This window comes from Hippichthys cyanospilos, chromosome 1 (assembly GCF_059441005.1).
Source record: "Hippichthys cyanospilos isolate Australia breed blue-spotted pipefish chromosome 1, RoL_Hcya_1.0, whole genome shotgun sequence".
NCBI classification, from domain to species: domain Eukaryota; kingdom Metazoa; phylum Chordata; class Actinopteri; order Syngnathiformes; family Syngnathidae; genus Hippichthys; species Hippichthys cyanospilos.
Genome location: NC_142369.1, coordinates 25,081,948 through 25,101,190, shown reverse-complemented (window position 1 = coordinate 25,101,190; position 19,243 = coordinate 25,081,948). Strand labels below are relative to the sequence as shown.

At 38.7% G+C, this 19,243-nt stretch overlaps 3 protein-coding genes across 3 annotated transcripts; 2 read left to right on the top strand and 1 right to left on the bottom strand.

Moving 5' to 3' along the window:
* Window positions 1-1,938: 1,938 nt before the first annotated feature.
* On the bottom strand, window positions 1,939-5,225 carry p2rx2 (purinergic receptor P2X, ligand-gated ion channel, 2). Its single transcript, XM_088424031.1, has 12 exons — window positions 5,008-5,225; window positions 4,348-4,483; window positions 4,193-4,264; window positions 4,025-4,100; window positions 3,842-3,938; window positions 3,518-3,598; window positions 3,298-3,451; window positions 2,791-2,921; window positions 2,624-2,714; window positions 2,477-2,542; window positions 2,317-2,394; window positions 1,939-2,076 (listed from the first exon to the last, which is right to left on the bottom strand). Exons 1-12 carry the CDS (start codon window positions 5,145-5,147, stop codon window positions 1,972-1,974), a joined length of 1,227 nt encoding a protein of 408 aa, XP_088280157.1. The 5' UTR covers window positions 5,148-5,225; the 3' UTR covers window positions 1,939-1,971.
* A 577-nt stretch (window positions 5,226-5,802) lies between these two features.
* Window positions 5,803-10,453, top strand: pes1 (pescadillo ribosomal biogenesis factor 1). The gene is made up of 15 exons (XM_088434146.1): window positions 5,803-5,971; window positions 6,173-6,252; window positions 6,377-6,530; window positions 6,642-6,751; window positions 6,841-7,012; window positions 7,130-7,219; window positions 7,351-7,467; window positions 7,698-7,775; window positions 7,867-7,956; window positions 8,636-8,766; window positions 8,842-8,967; window positions 9,145-9,329; window positions 9,473-9,597; window positions 9,681-9,839; window positions 10,085-10,453. Exons 1-15 carry the CDS (start codon window positions 5,948-5,950, stop codon window positions 10,157-10,159), a joined length of 1,716 nt encoding a protein of 571 aa, XP_088290272.1. The 5' UTR covers window positions 5,803-5,947; the 3' UTR covers window positions 10,160-10,453.
* Window positions 10,454-12,355: 1,902 nt separating this feature from the next.
* gal3st1a (galactose-3-O-sulfotransferase 1a) lies at window positions 12,356-17,717 on the top strand. Its single transcript, XM_088413271.1, has 3 exons — window positions 12,356-12,737; window positions 14,520-14,670; window positions 16,070-17,717. Exons 2-3 carry the CDS (start codon window positions 14,543-14,545, stop codon window positions 17,217-17,219), a joined length of 1,278 nt encoding a protein of 425 aa, XP_088269397.1. The 5' UTR covers window positions 12,356-12,737; window positions 14,520-14,542; the 3' UTR covers window positions 17,220-17,717.
* The last annotated feature ends 1,526 nt before the right edge of the window (window positions 17,718-19,243 follow it).

Here is a 19,243-nt window from a genome sequence, read left to right as displayed (position 1 = left end):
TGAACGCTTTTGTCTCCAGTATCGCTTGGTGCGACTATCAATCTGTACAAACGCCGAAACAATTTTTTCTGCCATCAAAAATGTGCTTATTCCAAGGACAGCCTTGATTTTATATTGAGTTATATTTAACTGTGCCAATTAAACTCTTTAATCTGACTGAAATATGTCTGAAGACTCTAGGTTATATTAATAGAGATTCTATACATTGTGTTATTGTGGCAGATGAAAATGCTCATATGCAATAACAGGAGCAAAAGTACTGTTGTCTTACTGGCAATTGCCAAATAATTAGAATGTACATAACATAAAACTATAACATTGTCAATCCTGTCAATTGCACTGCTCAAATGCGGACTGTTCTCAAGTGCAGTTTGGCAAAAAGCTTTGCTTTTGCTCGCTACATTTGTGTCTTTGCTGCTATCGTTAGATGTGGCTGCATTTACAGTTGGATGCTTTTTTTATGCATTTATGTGGCAGGCTAAACTTGAGCTGCTTCTGTGGTAAGCAAATTCATTTTTACAAAGAACTGGTATCACTACCTTTATCAAAGGTGCAGTCGGGGAATTTTCAAAGTTAAATTTAGCATTCATCTGACCAACTCTCATATTTCATATCTTTCTGCTCCTGAACTTGCCCTCTCAACTACAAAAGGAACCTATCAATCATACCAAACATTAATGACAGGCAATCAGTGTCCACTTATGGCATAATTGACCTTTGTTTTCCAGAGCCAGCAACTCAAACACAAAAAGCATGACACATAAAAACAGATTTAATTAGCCTCAAAAAGCATACATTTAGAAATTAAAAATTAGATTAATGAAATTTAAAAAATAATGCTCTAACTATGATGGCAATTTCTTGATTACAATTAAAGCCTTTTTTCTGACACCCTGTTGGATCTTTTACATTTCTACACCCCTACTTTCTTTTGTCTTTCTTGATTGTGTGTAGTAAAAGTTAACATAAAATACAAACTTCTCCCTGAGAAACAGAATGCTAAGGTACAGTATTCAATACTGATTAAATGAAACTATAGTAGTAAATTGTCTGTTTTGGCCTTTTATTTTGCCTTATATTTCTGAAACATGCAAAATTACAAAAATGTCAAACGTTTAAACATTTCTGTTGCAGAACAATATCTGTGTAAATTTTGACATATTTAGACTAACGCAATGGATTTTTTCTTTTTTTCAAACTGAAATGGTCTACTCATCATCACAGAACTGGCTCAATTACTCTTTGGTTTCATCACTAGTCCTTATGGTCTTCTGAAGAATCCAGATTGCTTTAGAGAACTCCAGAATCTTGTTAGAGAGACATTTGATGGGAAATGACTGACTTATTGTGTTACTGTTCATTACACTTCCTGTGCAGGGTTTCCTGCTGAATGCTCTCATTACATACAGTATAAGCCTAGAAGATGATGCTACACAATTGATGTTATTAAATGTTAATTTATGTTCACATGAAATTGCGTATATGCTTTCTGATGTAAGATGAATTGTATTTTTCTGATATATGATGAATTTACTAGCCATAAATTGGTAAGGCCATTTACTGTCAAGTCGCATTCAATGGGCACCTGCGCAAGGAACACAAAAAGAGTGGTTTAAAAAAATATGCCCTTCCAAAGTTAATTCTTTATTTGCTCATCACTGTCAGAGAAAATAAAAGTATTTTCAGTCATTTAAATCACGCGATTCATGCATTTATTTACCAAGCATTGTTAGCCGCATAAAAGCAGAATCGCTCACCTACGGTTGTGTCCAATATGTATTGTATGTGTTATGTTTGCCTTACACCACTGAAGATTCTCCACAGCATTTAATAATAGAACTGATGCTGCATTTCAGTTATTTGAGAGAACCAACAACTTGAATTTCTTGATGAACAATAAATGCAGCTGCTGTCACAAGCTGGAAAAAACGTCGGTGTAGTCCATACAATAGTAAGGAGACCTTGATGACATCACAGTGGCACGCCATCTGACAAGTCTGATTGGTATGAGCTGAAGTTGGTGATGTAAAGTAGTTGTGGAGGAATGGACTGGTCATTGATCGGTTCATCTATAACCTGGAGGGGAAAAGTATCACAAGGATAACTAAATCATACTTAATTTGACTCGCATAAAGAAAGTACTGCTGTAAACAAGATTAAGTGGTGAAATATAGCAATGGTTACTATTTTTTCATGCGTGACTAATTGGTTACCAATTCCTAAGGTATGTTTGAATACTGCTGGTATGTGGTCTTAGATTTACATAAGCACATTCTGAAGTGAAAACCGATGTTCCAGATGATTATATTTACTTACTTCATCAAATTTGCTCTCACTGTAGACTTCATCCTTGTCAATAAATGTCAGCATGATCCAGTCACAGAAAATGGTACACTGACGGTAGGAGTGAGATCAAAGTTGTGTCCGAATGCTTTTTTTTTTAAATGGACAAATTAGAAATGATGGTATAACTTACAATTCCAACAGAGGTCAGAGCAGTCACTGTACTTATGATGGTTGGAATTGGGCTAAATTTACCCGCCTGCAATGAATTAACATTGCAATAGCATGTGAATACAGGACTTCAGAAATAGCCGTTGAGTCTTACTTAGCATCTGCTTACTTTTCCATGAACAATGACATCCAAACGAATGCCATAGGCCTTGATAAGTGTCCGAGACTCTATCCCATCCTTTTGGTAGTATTTGGCAAATCTAGTAATGGAAATGTTTGCGGTTAAAAGGGACAACAACGTTACATTTAATATGTTATTCTACCTGTGAAATTCACCTGGAATAGTAACCAGAGTTGGCTTGATCCTTCCTGAGGTCAAGACGCCTAAAGGAATATTTGGGTTTACAGCGGGAAGGATCCAGATCCAGGTCACAATTCCAATTAATAAAAACACCAATCACCCCTCCCTGAGAATGACCATAAAATAGTGTATATATATTGAGATATGCTGATTAGTGGATTCAAATCTGTTGACATTATATAGAGCCACTTAAAAGAAGATGTAGAACATGGCTGTGATCGAGCAGGAACAACAACACAACAACAATAACAACAACACAATTTGTATTGGATCTTATTGGACTTTGCGGGTATACTTATACTTATACTTATACTTATACTTATACTTATACTTATACTTAATTAATAAAACATCTAGTGAGCTCATAATTACAAATGGTGTATTTTAATGAAGTGCAATCTGTAAAATATTAATGTCCTTTGCGCCTTTGATTCAAGATTTGTTTTAATGGATAGCTGATGTGTAACACGTACTGTACTGACCGTTCTGCAGAGCTCACTAAAGTTCTCCTGGGCTTGATGTGCAATGAAGCCCAGTCGGAAGTTTGGACAGTAAGGCTCCTTGTCCTCATCATATTGACATTTATTTAGGTATTTGTGCATGTTGCGCTTGTTCGAAGCATCTTTAATATTACCCCTGCCAAAGAGAAATTCAATAATAAGTTAAGTCTTGATTCGCATGCATGTGTGAGTATACAAGTACCTCAGCGCTCCAAACTTTGGGAAACGTATGGAGTTTCTGATGAACACAGTAAAATTGATGGCCTCCACCAAAGATGGCTCTCTGTAACCATTGGACAGAGTGACTCACTAAAGCCATTCCAAATGACACCATATTACAAGACTCAACCATTTCAGAGTGTTACTTTTACATACATTTTTAGGGAGCTTTATTGTGAAGTGAAAAAGAAAAAACTCATTCTGAATAATCTCAAAAGATAAGGTTCTCGGATGTTACTGGAAAAGAAAAGATACATATTACAATACATATTTTTTCTAACTAAAGTAGATACTCGAGCTTTCTTACTTCTGGGCGGCAAACTCTTCAATAGGACACCAGGCTTGGATCTCACAGGTTTTGAAGGTGTGGTTGTAGTATCGAATACATCTGCCGGTCCTCTTGCCTGTCAAACATAATCAATGGCAGATAACTTTGAGACGAGTAGGTTCATGAAGGATGTTTTGCGAGAACAGCACAGGAAAACCATACCATGGCCGTTAAAGTCAACTTCTCCTTGGACACAATCTGAGTCTCTCGAGCAGTTGGCATTTGCGACACCAAAATACTAGTGAAACATACAGGACAGACAATTAACACATAATGTTCATTACATTTAATCCATTTCAGTTGTGCTGTTTGACTTAAGAAGCCTTTTACCTCAGCACAGGTTCCTTGCTTCTGGTTGTATGTGACTTCTTGTCTCAATATTGCAGTAATGACATCCCCACCCTGCGAGAGGCCACCTTAACGCTGGTCAATGCTTTACCTCCATAATAGGAAGATCATGAGAAGATGTGTGAAAGCTTATTTACCTCTGATGGCCGAACATATTCCACAGTGTCCAAGATTTGATCACCACGGACTGCTGAGCCTTTCATGCGAGTGTAAACAGAACTCTCAGGACGTGTTTCACTTTCTTGGTACGCTTTCTGACTTATGAAGACATACCTCGAGCACACATGCAAAATCACATATTAAAAGGATATAAAGTGGAACAATGCTGTACCAATAACAATGTATTCCCCAATGAAATTTCAATGGAATATTGGAAACAGCAATTATTGGTATTATATTTTGATCAATCATATAAGAATTGACCGATTGAACATATAAACACATTACAATATTTAAGAAAGAAAGAAAGAAAGAAAGAAAGCAGGATCATTCATGATATCACATATCGTTTATGTATTTAAGGTGAGTAGGGAGAAGTGAAACAAACTACTCTACCCTTTGTTTTCTATATTTTACTTATGTCAAAAGACTAGTCGGTTTTTCATATACAATAATGTATCCCAAAAGAAAACACGCTCCTTTTAACAGATGTACAAATAATTTGAATCAATATAAAATGCAGTGGGGTGGAAATATGAGAACAAATAAATCTTTTATACATTAACAGATATGTTGAGGACAGTTTTAAAACATCTGAAACGTCAATAAACATCCATGTGTACAAACACAACACTTACCAGACGAAGTAGGTGATGACAATAAACTGAACTCCTCTGTAAATCACTCCAAGAGTTAAATTTTTAACCACCATGATTTTTGGTGTTTCATACTCCACGAAACCAAGAAAATAGTCTCTTAAACATGCAGTCAGTCCCATGTTTGAATATGCTACTTAGTGATAGCCTGTCTTGTTTTAGAATTTTATCTCAATCTAACCAGCATCAATTTCTATTGATCCTTTGCTCTCTACCTCTCCAGTGTGCATCACCTTGTGTTACTACTGTACTTGCCCCAAACAGAGAGAAGACAAAAGGGTGGAGCTGAGATGGGGTTTGTGTGTATGATATCTGAGACATCTAAAGAATATTATATGTGATAGATATAATAATAATAATAATAATAATATTATTAATAATAATAATAATAATAATAATAATAATAATAATAATTATTATTATTATTATTATTATTATTATTATTGTTATTATTATTATTATTGTTATTATTGTTATTTTCTTGTTGTTGTTAATATTATTGTTGTTGTTGATGATGATGATATTATTGTTATTATTTATTTCATTATTTTTTTTTATGTGACAACTGCCGAAACATTTTCCCTAGAATAAAATATGTGGTCAAACTCATAATTTATTGCAGAATTTTGTTAAATTAATAGACTATTATATGAGTAGCTTTTATAACGTACTCAAACTATTTTGTTCGCTATGGATGAACACGCACGGTTAGGCGCAATTGGGTCTTGTTGCAAATATTTATTTTATACAGGCAGATAAACGGGCAGACCAGGGGCTTGCGGCCTTCCTCCGCTCAGCACGTCATAATACACGTGCAGTACTCTTTAGCTGGGTGTTATTCTTGTCGACTTCGTTGACAATTATTTGTTTTTGCTTGTTTTGTTTACAACATATGCGACATTGTGCATCTCACTGTTTGTAAATGGGAGGCCTGCAAAAGAAGAAGGTAAATGTCGCCCGGATTTATGTAAAAGTTTTGACAGTGTTGGCATCGTGGGGGCTAGCTAGCTTTGGAGCTAATACCGCAGTTTGTTTTTCTTTTGCTTGTGGAATTAATGGTTTAACAAATGTTGTGTAAATATTTATTGAACTCGTTCATTTGGTTAAGGTATGTCTTGATAAAAAGGCACTTGTATCTCTTTTGCAGTATGAGAGTGGTGCTGCCACAAACTATATCACCAGAAACAGAGCCCGTAAGAAATTACAACTAAGCCTCCCAGATTTCAGGTAATTTTCGATATTTTAGTTTCATTCTTGGCACCGCGTGTCATGCATACCCGCATAATTGATTTTAAACTTTCAGCCTTGCCAAGCCTCTTGACTTAAACACGTGATTTGTTTGGGGTTCCAGGCGATTATGCATTCTCAAAGGCATTTACCCCCACGAACCCAAGAATAAGAAGAAAGTGAACAAAGGCTCCACAGCTCCAAGAACCTTTTACCTCCTCAAAGACATTCGGTTTCTTCTGCATGAGCCAATCGTTGGCAAATTCAGAGAGTACAAGGTACTGTTCAAGATTAAATACATGAACACTCATATGCTTTAACTTGATATACGTTGAAAAGCGCTCTCTTCCCTTCCTTTCTTTTAATCTTACCTTTTCATTTTTATTAAGATTTTCGTTCGCAAACTTAAGAAGGCTTTTGCCAAAAGAGAAACTTCTGCAGTGGAAAGGCTAAAGGAGAACAAGCCAACCTATAAATTGGACCACATTGTCAAAGAAAGGTGAGAAGTTCAAAACTGTGCTCTATAGTTTAGCAATGTAATGTTATGTGTATAACCAACAAGGCATTTTTCTTTCTCTTATGTCGCAGGTATCCCACATTTATTGATGCTCTCCGGGATATTGAAGATGCTCTCTGTATGTGCTTCCTCTTTTCCACGTTTGCTCGAACAGGAAAATGCCACGTGCAAACCATACAGTTGTGCCGACGTCTCACTGTCGAATGGATGAACTACGTGATAGTGTCTCGTGCCCTCAGAAAGGTACCAGCTTTTATCAATAAAAGCCTTGTTACATTATAAAAACTACTGGTTTTTTTTGTTTGTTTGTTTTGTTTTTTATTTTCCAGGAGTTTTATTTAATTGTTTGGTTCGTTACAGGTTTTCATCTCTATCAAGGGAATATATTACCAAGTTGATGTGATGGGGCAGCTAATTACATGGCTGGTTCCGTATCAATTTTCCCATGATGTAAGTGCAAAATGGAACATACTGCCCTGTATAATGATCATGCAATCGCTGAGCATTCAATACAAAAACTATTCTACATCGGGTTAAACTTTGCTACAAATTCCTCGATCAGCTTTTTCTTTTTCTTTTAGCACCCTACGGATGTTGACTACAGAGTTATGGCAACTTTCACAGAGTTCTACACAACCCTCTTGGGCTTCATCAACTTCCGACTCTACCATTCCCTCAATCTGGTTTACCCACCAAAGGTATAATTAAGTTTTATGGCTCAATGGGGTATATAGAGATGTTAGTGTCTGAGAATTTTTGCTGAGCTATGTGTGTTGCGGAATCATACCTCAAACAGCAATGTTGTGCTTTTGAGTGTAAACGATTTACTTTACAATGGATATAAAATCTCACATCAACCGCAATATGCTGTATTTTTGTTGTGTGTGTGTGTGTGTGCATGCGTGTGTCTGTGTGTTTTTTTTTTTAGCTTGACAGTAAAGCAGAGCAGGAGCTAAAGGACAAAAATGAGGAGGACTATGCCATGGATACAGAAAGCTATTTGGAGGTACAAATAACCAGTCCACTATACTAGACCTTCAAATGTCTGATTAGTGTGGTTGTAAATGATATTTATTTGTGGAATTTCTTTCATGCAGAAACTCTCAGCGTTGAGTGCAAGTTTGGCTCGGGCAGTTTCTACTGCGGAGGAAGAAGAAGCACAAGTGGACCACTTTCCTGTTGATGAGGTAAAAAACAAGACTGGAAACACGAACATGATTGACTTCTTCAATTTATATACACACAGAGACATGCACAATTTTCTTGGTCTTGTAAGGTAATAGTGTTTTTGTTTGGTGAGCGATCTCATCGCATTATGTTTGTAAAGTAATAAGAAGATGCATGGATATGAATAATTTGACCTAATGCATAACAATTCATTAAAGTTTTACCACTGCAAATTTACCATTGTCATTGTTGCTGCCTTTATATTTGGAGAAATCACAAGTGAGTATATTAAGTAATTGGTCTCTGTGGGCATAAGTGAGAGTGGAATGTATGCCAAAACATTTGGAGGCGTGAAACACGGGAATACAGTTCTGTTTGGTTGCCAGGGATGAAGTGGAACCTCGCCCATGGAAGTTTCAGTTCAAATGGATGACCATCGCTAAATCTTTCTTCCTAGATTTAACTTTATTCCGGGGTGTCTGCAGGGAATAATCATTTTCCAGCACTCTATGCACTTTTTTTTTGTCTTCATCTCATACCTGGCTCATCTATTTTCACCATAATTCTACAGCTATGTCACTTCCCCATGTTGTCCGCAAATGTGTAAATGCTACCCAACTTTGTCTCCAAAACTTCCTAAAGGAATTATAAATTGTTGAATCACTGGGTTGAAATGGAATACAACTATGCTCCCTTTAGGAAGACATGGAAAAAATGGAGGAAAGAGAAAGGGAGCAAAAGCAACAGGAAGCCCATAAAAAGATGTTTGAGGGATTAAAGTTTTTCCTCAACAGAGAAGTACCCAGAGAATCTTTGGCTTTCGTCATCAGGTGAGTAACAACACCAATGCAGTCACCGTACACGTTAACTTACTCTTCCTGTCACATTGACTACTCGCCTGACAGATGTTTTGGTGGTGAGGTGTCCTGGGACAGATCGGTCTGCATTGGCAGCACGTACGAGGAGACGGATGAGACTATAACTCATCAGATTGTTGATAGACCGAATGTTCGTACACAGTATATCAACAGGTAAATTAAATCTGGCCACATTTAGTGTTAGAAACTTAGCAAGACTTAGTCTAATGTGTGAATTTGAAAAATCACAACGGCTTTTACGCAGCATCTTCTTTCAGTGCCCTACTTCAGCAACTTTGTACACATAAGCAGACGAGTAAGTGTTCATCACTCGATAACGTTACATTTCAGGTACTACATCCAGCCCCAATGGGTGTACGACTGTGTCAATGCCAAAATGGTCCTTCCTGTGGCGGACTACTTCATGGGAGTCAGTCTACCTCCCCACTTGTCGCCATTTGTAGAGGAGAAGGAGGGAGACTATGTTCCTCCAGAGAAATTGAAGATAATGGCATTGCAAAGAGGAGAGAAGCCTGGTAGGACATTCATTTATTGTCCAAAGCTAAATAAAGGATTATTTTGAGTGTCCTTTACATCACAATCTTTGTATAGCTTTTAATACAAGGGTGGTAATTATAGTAGTATTTGTTTGCGGATCAATTTTCTTTTTCCCTAAAAGCCCAGCAAAACGATGAGGAGGAAGAGGAGAGTGAAGAGGACAAGGATGATGATGATGAAGCTGAGGAGGAAGACAAAGTGCAAAAGAAACATCTCAAGAGGTTGCAGCGAAGATCCCAGCCTAAGGTTTGTGACACGTGAGCCATCTTTCTCATCATCCTGCTCAGACTCATTTATTGGAAATAAAAGATTGGACTTCATCATTTTAGATCAGGGTGACCCCCGGCGTATTGAAAGTGGATAATCCCGCTCAACGAGAGCAGCAAGAGAAAGCCGAGGAGAAGCGACTGGCCATCATGATGATGAAGAAAAAGGATAAATACCTCTACGATAAGATCATGTTTGGAAAAAAGAGAAAAGTCAGAGAGGTTTGTGCCATTACTTATTGATTCAATATGGATTTCTGTAATGATAAGTCTGTTTGCTCTGATAAGTCCCACTTTTTCTACATACAATGGGTTATTTACTGTACCCGCCCTCTTATCGTTGCTGTGTGCCAATACGCAACACTTTAGCAAACATATTTCTAAAAGAATGTAAAGGCTGTGACCTTTGAGTCAACTCTGCTACAACTGAGTTTCTGCTTATTGTGCTCTTTTGTCCTCTCTCGCAGGCTAACAAGCTCGCTGCCAAGAGGAAAGCTTATGATGACAATGAAAAGGCAAAGAAGAAGAAAAAGAGGACCTGAAAATGAATTAGAATATGACTGTATTTAACATCCGTACGTTGAGCGCTGCTGGCTCAATTGCAGATCAAGTCGCTCTCACATGATTTTTTGCGTGCATCATTATTTGCATACAAATTCCATTTTTGTAGCATAATGATTACCGGTATGGAATTCTTGATGTAGAAGTGACTCAGACTCAGTTTTGTTCCATTCTTCAACATTATTTTAACTTGTAGACTATATTAGCAGCAAAATGCAAACAATGTATTATAATGCAACAGCAATCCAATAAAGTGGAACTGATATTTCTTCACACATCACCTTTTTTTCTTTTTTTTTAATCAACTACAAAAACAGAAAAAAAGGCAATACCCACAGCAGTGAAGCAGAAGCCAAAGCTTTTACTGTGTGGCCCACATATATGAAGGTGAATCCTTCAAATGCTTCTGTTGTGGTTGTGGTGGGCTCGTTCTGTCTCACTCAGTATATTCATTCTGTTTGGAGAGTGTCATCTTCACCCCAATCTGCATTCCACGCTTGCCCACCCAGTTCGGGTCTCAGCCTGGCACTACGGGTGCCTGAAGGAGCACTTTGAGGGCTCAACAAAAGAAGCAGTGTTGAGCCAGAGTGTGTCTTGCACAAATCTGGACAGGATGTTTAGGAGCTATAGCAAGTATGAAATATTTTATCGAATCAATTGGATTGAAGAACAAAAAGCATGAATGTGGAGTTTCATCACCCTGACCCAACCAATTCAAAAGCAGCCATCCTCCCTTGTAAGAAGAGTACTAAGGCTCCATTCGAAAAAGAAGCCACTACTTTAAAAATATAATTTTCAGAAATCGTTTGTGTATGTGACAGGAATGAATGCACAGAGCGTGTCGGCCATGGTTTCCATAGTCCTCCAGTTGCTAAGTAGTGTGTGTATAAGTCAGGTTTTTTTTTTCCCCCCAGGAAAAGCATTGAGAAATTTGGTTCTTTTTTAAGGGGCAAAACATCCCAGCCTGTGCCATTAAAAAAAAGAAAAAAATAGTAAACCTTTGCATGAAAAACACTTTGATGCTATAAATGTAAACTGATAAAATCCAGAACACTATATTTCAGTGAGAGGGAAAAAACATTCTTCCCCATTGGCCATGTCATTTTTTGAATGTCATTTTCTGCCTGTATTTGCATAATGTGGAGGCTTAGGGTAAAGCCAGGTTTAAGATTCATTGGTCAAAATCAAGGATGACTGCCTAAAAACAGCCTCTGGCTGGCTTTTATGTACAAGTGAGCCGATTTGGCAACTTATATGTTAGTCATTTCACATCACTGTGGGAACACGTTTTGAAAGCATATAGTAAGCCTGAGCCAGAACTATTTTTTTTTCTTCTGTGTTCTACTATATATGTTAACAAAGGTGGAAAAACGGTTTTGTGTGTGGAAAAGAACTTGTATTGTTTTCATTGTGCCAAGTTCTTAAAATAGGTATTGAACGTCCATCTCAATGCGGCCCCTCCCACATCAGTCAATGCTATTGCTCAGGTTGGCATGTACAAGAGGGGAATCAACAGACTGTACTATGTCGTTCATCCTTTGTTAGGCTCGCGGGTGTGCTGGAGACAACCATTCACGCACACATTTGCACCGCAACTATGAGAATCGAAACCACACTGCCTGCACCCATGTTAGGCGAATGCACCAAGCAACTCTCAGTAGGCTGTTACATCCAATTCACTTTGCAAATGATTAATTTTTACTTTGTCCTTACCAAAGCAAAGTCATGAGTTGAATCACCGCTGCTTTTACCTGAATCTTTTCTTTACGCAAGCAGCTGTACTTCGGTACAGAGTAAGAGTTCTTTTTCCTCTTTGAAGTTGATTGTCAAAAGAAAACTACGGTAGCTCAATTAATGCAAGGCCAGGCTGTGTGACAATGAACTAGCTGCCAACCATACATTTCACATGTAGCATGTACTGTATAGAAGGCGTTTCAAAGAACTCAGGCATAAAAAAAAGTCTTCATCAAGTGGGACAATTAGTGTCTTTGTCGTTTGGCTAGCTGCATTTGTTCTATTTATGCAGATTTCCATCCCTCCTATCAGCTTGCGGCTCAGACTGGTGTGCGCGCTCAATGGCCCTCTGTATGGAGACAAAGACTGGGGACTATACAAGCGTCTCCTCCTTCACTCCATCACCCCCCTCCCCCTTGTACACGCACACTCTCTCGCTTTCTCTCTCTCACCCACTCTGACAAGTGCTTGTCCCCTGACAGTGACCCTGATGTCATAGGGACACAAGGTTCCCTGCAGTGCTTCATTCAGCAAAATGGCTCTTAGATTAGAAAGTTAAGAGGGGGAGGCGGCCCGAGGCATCAGGTGTGCCCGCAGCGGTGCCGTGAAACTGGAGATAGGGGAGATCTGTTATCTGTGGACATGTGATGAGTCGAGCACGCATGGAACTTTGCAGCCTCTCGTATCTGCGTGCGTCAAGATCAGATGCGAGAACCAGCGCTGGAGCTCGATCAACTTGTTTCAGTCAAGTGCAATACAGAGGGAATCGGCAATGCTGATGGACAAGCGTCACTTCCTTCCAAATTGGCTTCATTGTGTATGAAGGTAAGAAGGAGTTGATTATTAGTAGTTAATAGAAATTGTTTCATTGATTTCCATGGCTACTGACGCACACTACATGAATATGCCAAGTATGTAACAACAGCAGTTTTTTTTTTTTTTATTTAAACTCACTACAGTTATATACATTGTGCTCATAAATAACAACTTTGACGTAAAAATATTCACAAGATCCAATTTTGAATGGAAAAATACATGGGGCAGAAGCACAAACAGCAGTAATTTAAAACCACACATTCCGTAACATCATTACTCGTAGACGTTAACCTAGAATGGAGTGAATATATTGCATGAATGAATACAAATCATAATACGCAGTGCACCCTGTTTTGTCCCTTCAGAAAGTCCATTTACACAGCCGACTTGATAAATGCATGCTATATGAACCAGCACAAGATAACATACTAAGGCATCGTCCATCACTTTTTTAATTACTCATTGCAGATCTTGTTTTTTCAACTTCTCTAAATGTTTATTGTTCATGCATTTTGACTTGTATGGTCAAAACTGAACAAATATTATGGATCTAAAAACAAGACGTTCTACATGGCATTAGCAGTGTTGAATGCAAATAAATATACACAAGCTGTAATACTGTGAGACCTTGCTGTCAAAATGTAAAGCATTGTAAAGCTACAAGACTGATATTGCTCAATCAACAACAGCAACGAAATTCACATTCAGGACCTCCATTAGAATTTAATAATAGCCAATTTTATACCTGCTGTTACCAGGCGTACCAGGCAGGTATTAAGTGACAAAGCGAAGTCACGTGATGTCTTTGGTACACCGACGGTATCACATACTGCTGACCGTATTTTACATAACCAGCACTTGTTGAAAATTCTGTTTACCATTTTGGTAACAATTTTGCTGCCTCGACATTGTGTCCAAAGTATAATCTGCCTTCTGCCCACATTCCAGAAACATGCTTTTTGAGTAATGTGTGAAGACTCTAAATTGTCCTTACATGAAAATGTGATTGGTTGGCATGTAGTCCCGGGGGTAACTCTCTCCTGCTCGGATGTAATCCTAGTAAAATGGGGGTGTGGAATTGCTGACGAAATAACCCTGCCTCTTTAATTCTCTCGCTAAAAATATCCTTTTCGTTCTGATTTTCAAAGATGATCCCTAACGTTTCATAAGAAGTAAAAGAACATTCATCTCCAATCAATTGATAACTACAGATTGGTATCTCTGGAGAACAAGTGTGCATCCTTCTTTGGAAAACAAAAAGATACAACCCTCCCTCAGCCTGTTGATTGCTGTTGGTTGGTTTACTGCTGAGCCAACACTAGGTAAACATTATCTGTATGTAAAGCCGCTTTTCTCAAGGGTGCTTTGTTTATGTTGTGGGATAGCAATGGATCAACAATCATCATTTTGAGTAGCATCGGGCGAGTATTTTCAGGCATTTGATATAAAGCGCTGGTTTCTAGAAAACCGAATGTCATAATATGAATGAAATATTTCTGACAATGATTTAAAAATAACCAGGATGGGTTGTCTACCAGTCCAGGTTGTACACCACCTCTTTCCCAAAATCAAACGAAATAAGATGCAGTTGACCCATGACACTATAATGATTACAGTTGAAATGGTAAATGGATGGTGGAATAGATTGGACAAAAAGACTCATTTAAAACCCACACAATGCTTCACAAATTCAAGAGGTCTTCCAGCACCATCAAGTGCCCTATTGCGGATGCTTTTACTTTCAGTTGACACATTATTTTACAAACATGTCTTGTTGTTGTCGTTTTTTAGGTAATTCTTGATTTTGCCGGATCATGGCAGGAAAACACGGGAGACGTTGGAGGTCCGTGTGCAAGCGTTTGGTCCTGGGTGTCCTGCTGACCAGTAGCATTATCCTCCTTTACTGCCTGTCCATGACACAAGTGCCCCTCAGCATGCCTGAGTATGATTCAACACATGCATGTGCATGTACATACAGACTATTAGCTCTTTAACATGTGTCTACAAAGGGGCATGTAACATGGGCATTATTAACCCAGATGTGGGGATGAGATTTTTTTTCTCAATGTATGCAGTTTTTGAGCAGGCTACAGTGTTGTGTTTACATTCAACATGCGTACGATATTTTAACAACAAAATTACTGCAAAGTACTATTGAGAAGCTAACAGATTGGATGTCCATGAGCAAAAAGTGTTATGCTTCTCTTTCATAACTGTGGGAATTTAATTGCATTAAAATGTACAAAAGGAGCCCAGCACCCCTAAACCTCTAAACCTTGAATCACCTCTGTTATGTAGCTGATGTGTATACTGTTCTGAAGCAGTATGGATAGTATTCCTTAACATCCTCTCTACTGTACATCTGTAATCCCTTGTGTATCACGCGCTCACTGGAGGGCTACATCAAATGCAACTGCATAATCTAATGTCAACCAATACAAAATGCAATCCACCGTTAGATTACTGTTTACTACAACCGCAACCCCCCCCCCCCCCCCCACACACACACACACACACACAGAAACAAAACATATGGACTCGTTCTCTATCTTTGTGGAGAGAAATTCCTATAGTTTTTGTTTTGTAACTCATTAGATTGCCATGTAGTCATATGAATGTACATCCCTTGTAAAAAGCTAAAACAACATTAAAATATCAAATTTCAATTAAAAAAATGTTGTCTTAAATGTTAGTGACAAATCTGACATGTGAGACTGTGCCATGTAATGAATGCAAATTGACTAAATTCGCTGTTTAAACCACATTTAAAGATCTGAAATGGATTTCCTTTGATGAACTGTTGCATTGTCCATGCTTAAAGGGGAAGTCAAGACAAAAATAGTTTTAGCAATAGTAATAACAATGTTGAACGTACTCCGCTAGGGTAAATACTAAATTCTAAAAAAAATGATGTGTTTGTGTGATATGAGTTAAGCAGCAAAATCCATCTGCATCTATCCATCTTATTCACTAAGCCAACTGAAAATGACATCACAGATGCTTAGGGCACAGGTAATGACCAATCACAGTTTGGTGCAGAAATGTCATCCGACCTGAGCTCTGAGCAAACCGTGATATCATGTTCAGTCATATGCAGGTGGCAAAATTTCTGCCCCACTGAGCTGGATAAAATGGGTGGATTTTCCTGCTGGTTCTGGTTCCACAAACGCAATATTATTCAGAATGCTGTATTCAGACTAGTGGGGCTACGTAGAACGGATTTATCGGAAAAATCTTTGACTTGACCTTCAAGAGAAGTCACTGTTGTATGGTGCAACGTCAAACTAGTGATGTAACTTTCATGACCGTGTCGTTCGTGTATGTGTCTTTGTTTGCTGCAGAATTCCGGTTCCTTACTCCTGCGCCCACCGCCCATCCCAGCTCCCAAGCAGACCAAGCGGCAACGGTTCACATGAAAGCACAGGCAGGATGTGCACCCCCAAAGTGGACATCATGTTCATGAAGACCCACAAGGCGGCTAGCAGCACCTTCCTCAACATCCTCTTCCGCTTCGGCGAGAAACACCAATTGAAGTTTGCTTTTCCCGACAGCAGGAACGACTTCTTCTATCCGGCCTTTTTCCAACGGTCCCATGTGAAAGACTACAAACCCGGAATGTGCTTCAATATCATCTGTAATCACATGCGTTTTAATGCCGCCGAAGTGGCCAAGCTGCTTCCCCTCGATACCGCCTACGTCACCATCGTTAGAGACCCCGCAGAGCTTTTTGAGTCCTCCTTCCACTACTATGGCCGGCTGGTGCCTTTCACCTGGAAGATATCAGGAGACGACAAGCTGGCCGAATTCCTCCGTAACCCTCACGACTACTTTGACCCGGAGGGCTTTAATGCGTTCTACCTCAGGAACCTGCTGTTCTTTGATTTTGGCCAGGACAACACCCTGGAGCTGAACGATCCACGGGTTGACGAGGGAATCAAATCCATCACGGAGCGTTTTCAGCTCTTCATGATGGCGGAACATTTTGAGGAATCTCTCATCCTGCTCAAGGATGCGCTCTGTTGGGACATGGATGACCTCCTCTTCTTCAAGCTCAACGCCCGCAAGGGGTCAACTATATCCAAGCTGACACCCTACCTGAGGGCCAGGGCCCTTGAATGGAATGCTCTTGATTGGAAACTGTACCAGCACATGAACCACACCTTCTGGAGAAAAGTGGAAGCTTACGGAAAGCGACGCATGGCAGAGGACGTGGCGGAGCTCAAAAGGAGGAACGCAGAGATGGCGGCCACCTGCATCGAGGGTGGACGTGCAGTCGATGCTGGCAGCATCCAGGAGAGCGACATGCAGCCTTGGCAGCCAGTTGGGGAGAAATCCATCATGGGATACAATCTGAAGAAGAACATTGACAGGGCCCACGTCAAGTTGTGCCGGAAGATGTTGATGCCGGAAATTCAGTACTTGAGTGAGTTTGGGGTCAACCTGTGGATCACCAAGTTATGGGGCCACGTTAGAGACATCATTAACTGGTGATTCTTCAGGAGCAAGCAGGGATAACATCGCAAGAATGAATGAGGACAAATAAAACTGAGAGATGGAGAGGAAAGTGACTTCTGTAATTTCAATCATCCGCATATATTCTAATGGGTGCTTGGGAGAAATGTTCCACAAGCTATACGTACTGAACCAAATTGAATTATGCTCTCTGTTTATTTAAATAGCAAAATATCTAAAGACATTTTATTGGAGTAAGCAATAGAATTTGTGTGTCCATTATTTTTTATCTATCTCTGCCAGACTCATCTTTATGAACAAAATGAATGAAATTAAATGAATTATACCACAATCCTGACACATTTATGCGGAAATAAAAAGTAATCTTCGGCATGTCATAAACAACCATGAATTAAGAAAAAAGCAAGTTCAAAGCAGAACGTTTCACTTGCCTCTCCCTGCATACTGTGAATTATCATGACCTGTCATTTTGTTGTGAAAGAGCTTTAAATAAACAAAAATACAATATACTGTAAATTTGTCTGCTGTTTGTTTCATTTCCTCCAAGTTACATAAAATGCCAAGACTATCTGATCAATCGATTCAATCTAGTTCCCCTTTCATCCTCTTGTTTTATTCAGAGATATATTGTCACATGTACAAAGAAACCACACGGTGAAATTCCTACTCTGTCAGTATCAAGGATTTAATTGATTTGCCGTCGTGAATAATTTAATGGGCTTCGCTCCATTCCTCCACCATTTACTGTAGTAATCACAACACATTTATGGAGAATATCTCAATTTTCAGGGCCCAAAAATGTTTGTGCAAAGTGGCATGATAGCAAACACTGAATGACAATCCTTGGCTGTCGTTAACTGAAGTCTGGAGCCCAGGATGGCGGTCACTACTCTTGCTGCTTATAAGTGGGTCAGGAGGTTTTATGTTTCTTCTTTGCGAAGAGAAACACGTACTGCATTAGCATGACCATTAATGTTTTGTTTTTTAACTTTAAGAAAATATACCCTGATAAAGCTGAAAGTCCACATTTGAATCAAATATTTACATTTTCCAAAAATATTAGGCATAAACTGTTATTTTGAAATCATTTATTGTAATCATCAGAAACTTGTTCATGTCCAGCTACTGACAAAAAAAAAGTAAAATAGTGATGGAGAGATCACAGTCTTCTTCTGGATTAATCTCAGTCATCTTGGTGCATGCATGCAGGTCTGTGATATGGTGGGCCTTCAGGTATTCTGCATGGTGTGACCACACTGGAATTAGACAAAAGATGGACTTTGCAAATAAATATTTTTGGGAGTTTCACACTCATCACAGTTTGAAGTCTCGTGTGTTTGTGTGTGTGTGCGTGTGTGTGCACGCGCGTGTGTGATGATTGTTCATCCATACATAAAGTTAGCTGAAGAGAGCTCCATTTTATGACCCTTTGGTGAGGATGGGTGAAAATTGGGAAGAAATTATTATAAAACATTCAAATAAAGTGATGCAAAATTAAGGTTTGAAGAAACCACTGGAATATATGTGTTTGTTTGATAAGATATCATTATTTTACAGTTTTTATAGACATTTTTATCCGGTGTTGTGGGCTGTGCAGATTTTTCTCATTTAAAAAGGCCATAACGCTGTTGAACATATGCGTACTCCAACCACTAGAGGTATGCTGCATTCGAGGAAAATGGAATGTCGGAAAAATCACAATGTAAAAATACAAACATGTTTTATTCAGATAAGTTGTTTTTGTTGTTCTCGTTTATCAGCACATTACAGCAAAGTTTAATCACAATTTCCTTGATTAATATAAAGGAATATCTTAGCTTCAAAGATTTTCATACATATTCACCGAATAGTACAAGTCAGTACAAATTACGTGTTACATGAAGGCATTTAAAATAACTGAATTTATATAATAGTAACTGATAGATCAGTATAGGCATGTATATTTGTAAACTTTGTTATTCCATCCGTGGTCTTTGTCTCCATTGGGGTCTCAATTGTTGAGTGACATCACTTTTGAAGCCGGCGAAGTTAAAGGTCCTTTG

What these genes read in the sequence shown, in the direction of transcription:
- p2rx2 (XM_088424031.1), bottom strand. Translation starts at nt 5,147, where the DNA reads ATGGGACTGACTGCATGTTTAAGAGACTATTTTCTTGGTTTCGTGGAG. An exon ending in TTAGTGAGCTCTGCAGAACG is followed by an intron (nt 2,922 to 3,297) that starts GTCAGTACAGTA and finishes GGTCATTCTCAG; the next exon opens with GGAGGGGTGATTGGTGTTTT. An exon ending in ATGTCATTGTTCATGGAAAA is followed by an intron (nt 2,543 to 2,623) that starts GTAAGCAGATGC and finishes AATTCATTGCAG; the next exon opens with GCGGGTAAATTTAGCCCAAT.
- pes1 (XM_088434146.1), top strand. Translation starts at nt 5,948, where the DNA reads ATGGGAGGCCTGCAAAAGAAGAAG. An exon ending in GCAAATTCAGAGAGTACAAG is followed by an intron (nt 6,531 to 6,641) that starts GTACTGTTCAAG and finishes ATTTTTATTAAG; the next exon opens with ATTTTCGTTCGCAAACTTAA. An exon ending in ATCTGGTTTACCCACCAAAG is followed by an intron (nt 7,468 to 7,697) that starts GTATAATTAAGT and finishes TTTTTTTTTTAG; the next exon opens with CTTGACAGTAAAGCAGAGCA.
- gal3st1a (XM_088413271.1), top strand. Translation starts at nt 14,543, where the DNA reads ATGGCAGGAAAACACGGGAGACGTTGGAGGTCCGTGTGCAAGCGTTTG. An exon ending in GTGCCCCTCAGCATGCCTGA is followed by an intron (nt 14,671 to 16,069) that starts GTATGATTCAAC and finishes TGTTTGCTGCAG; the next exon opens with AATTCCGGTTCCTTACTCCT.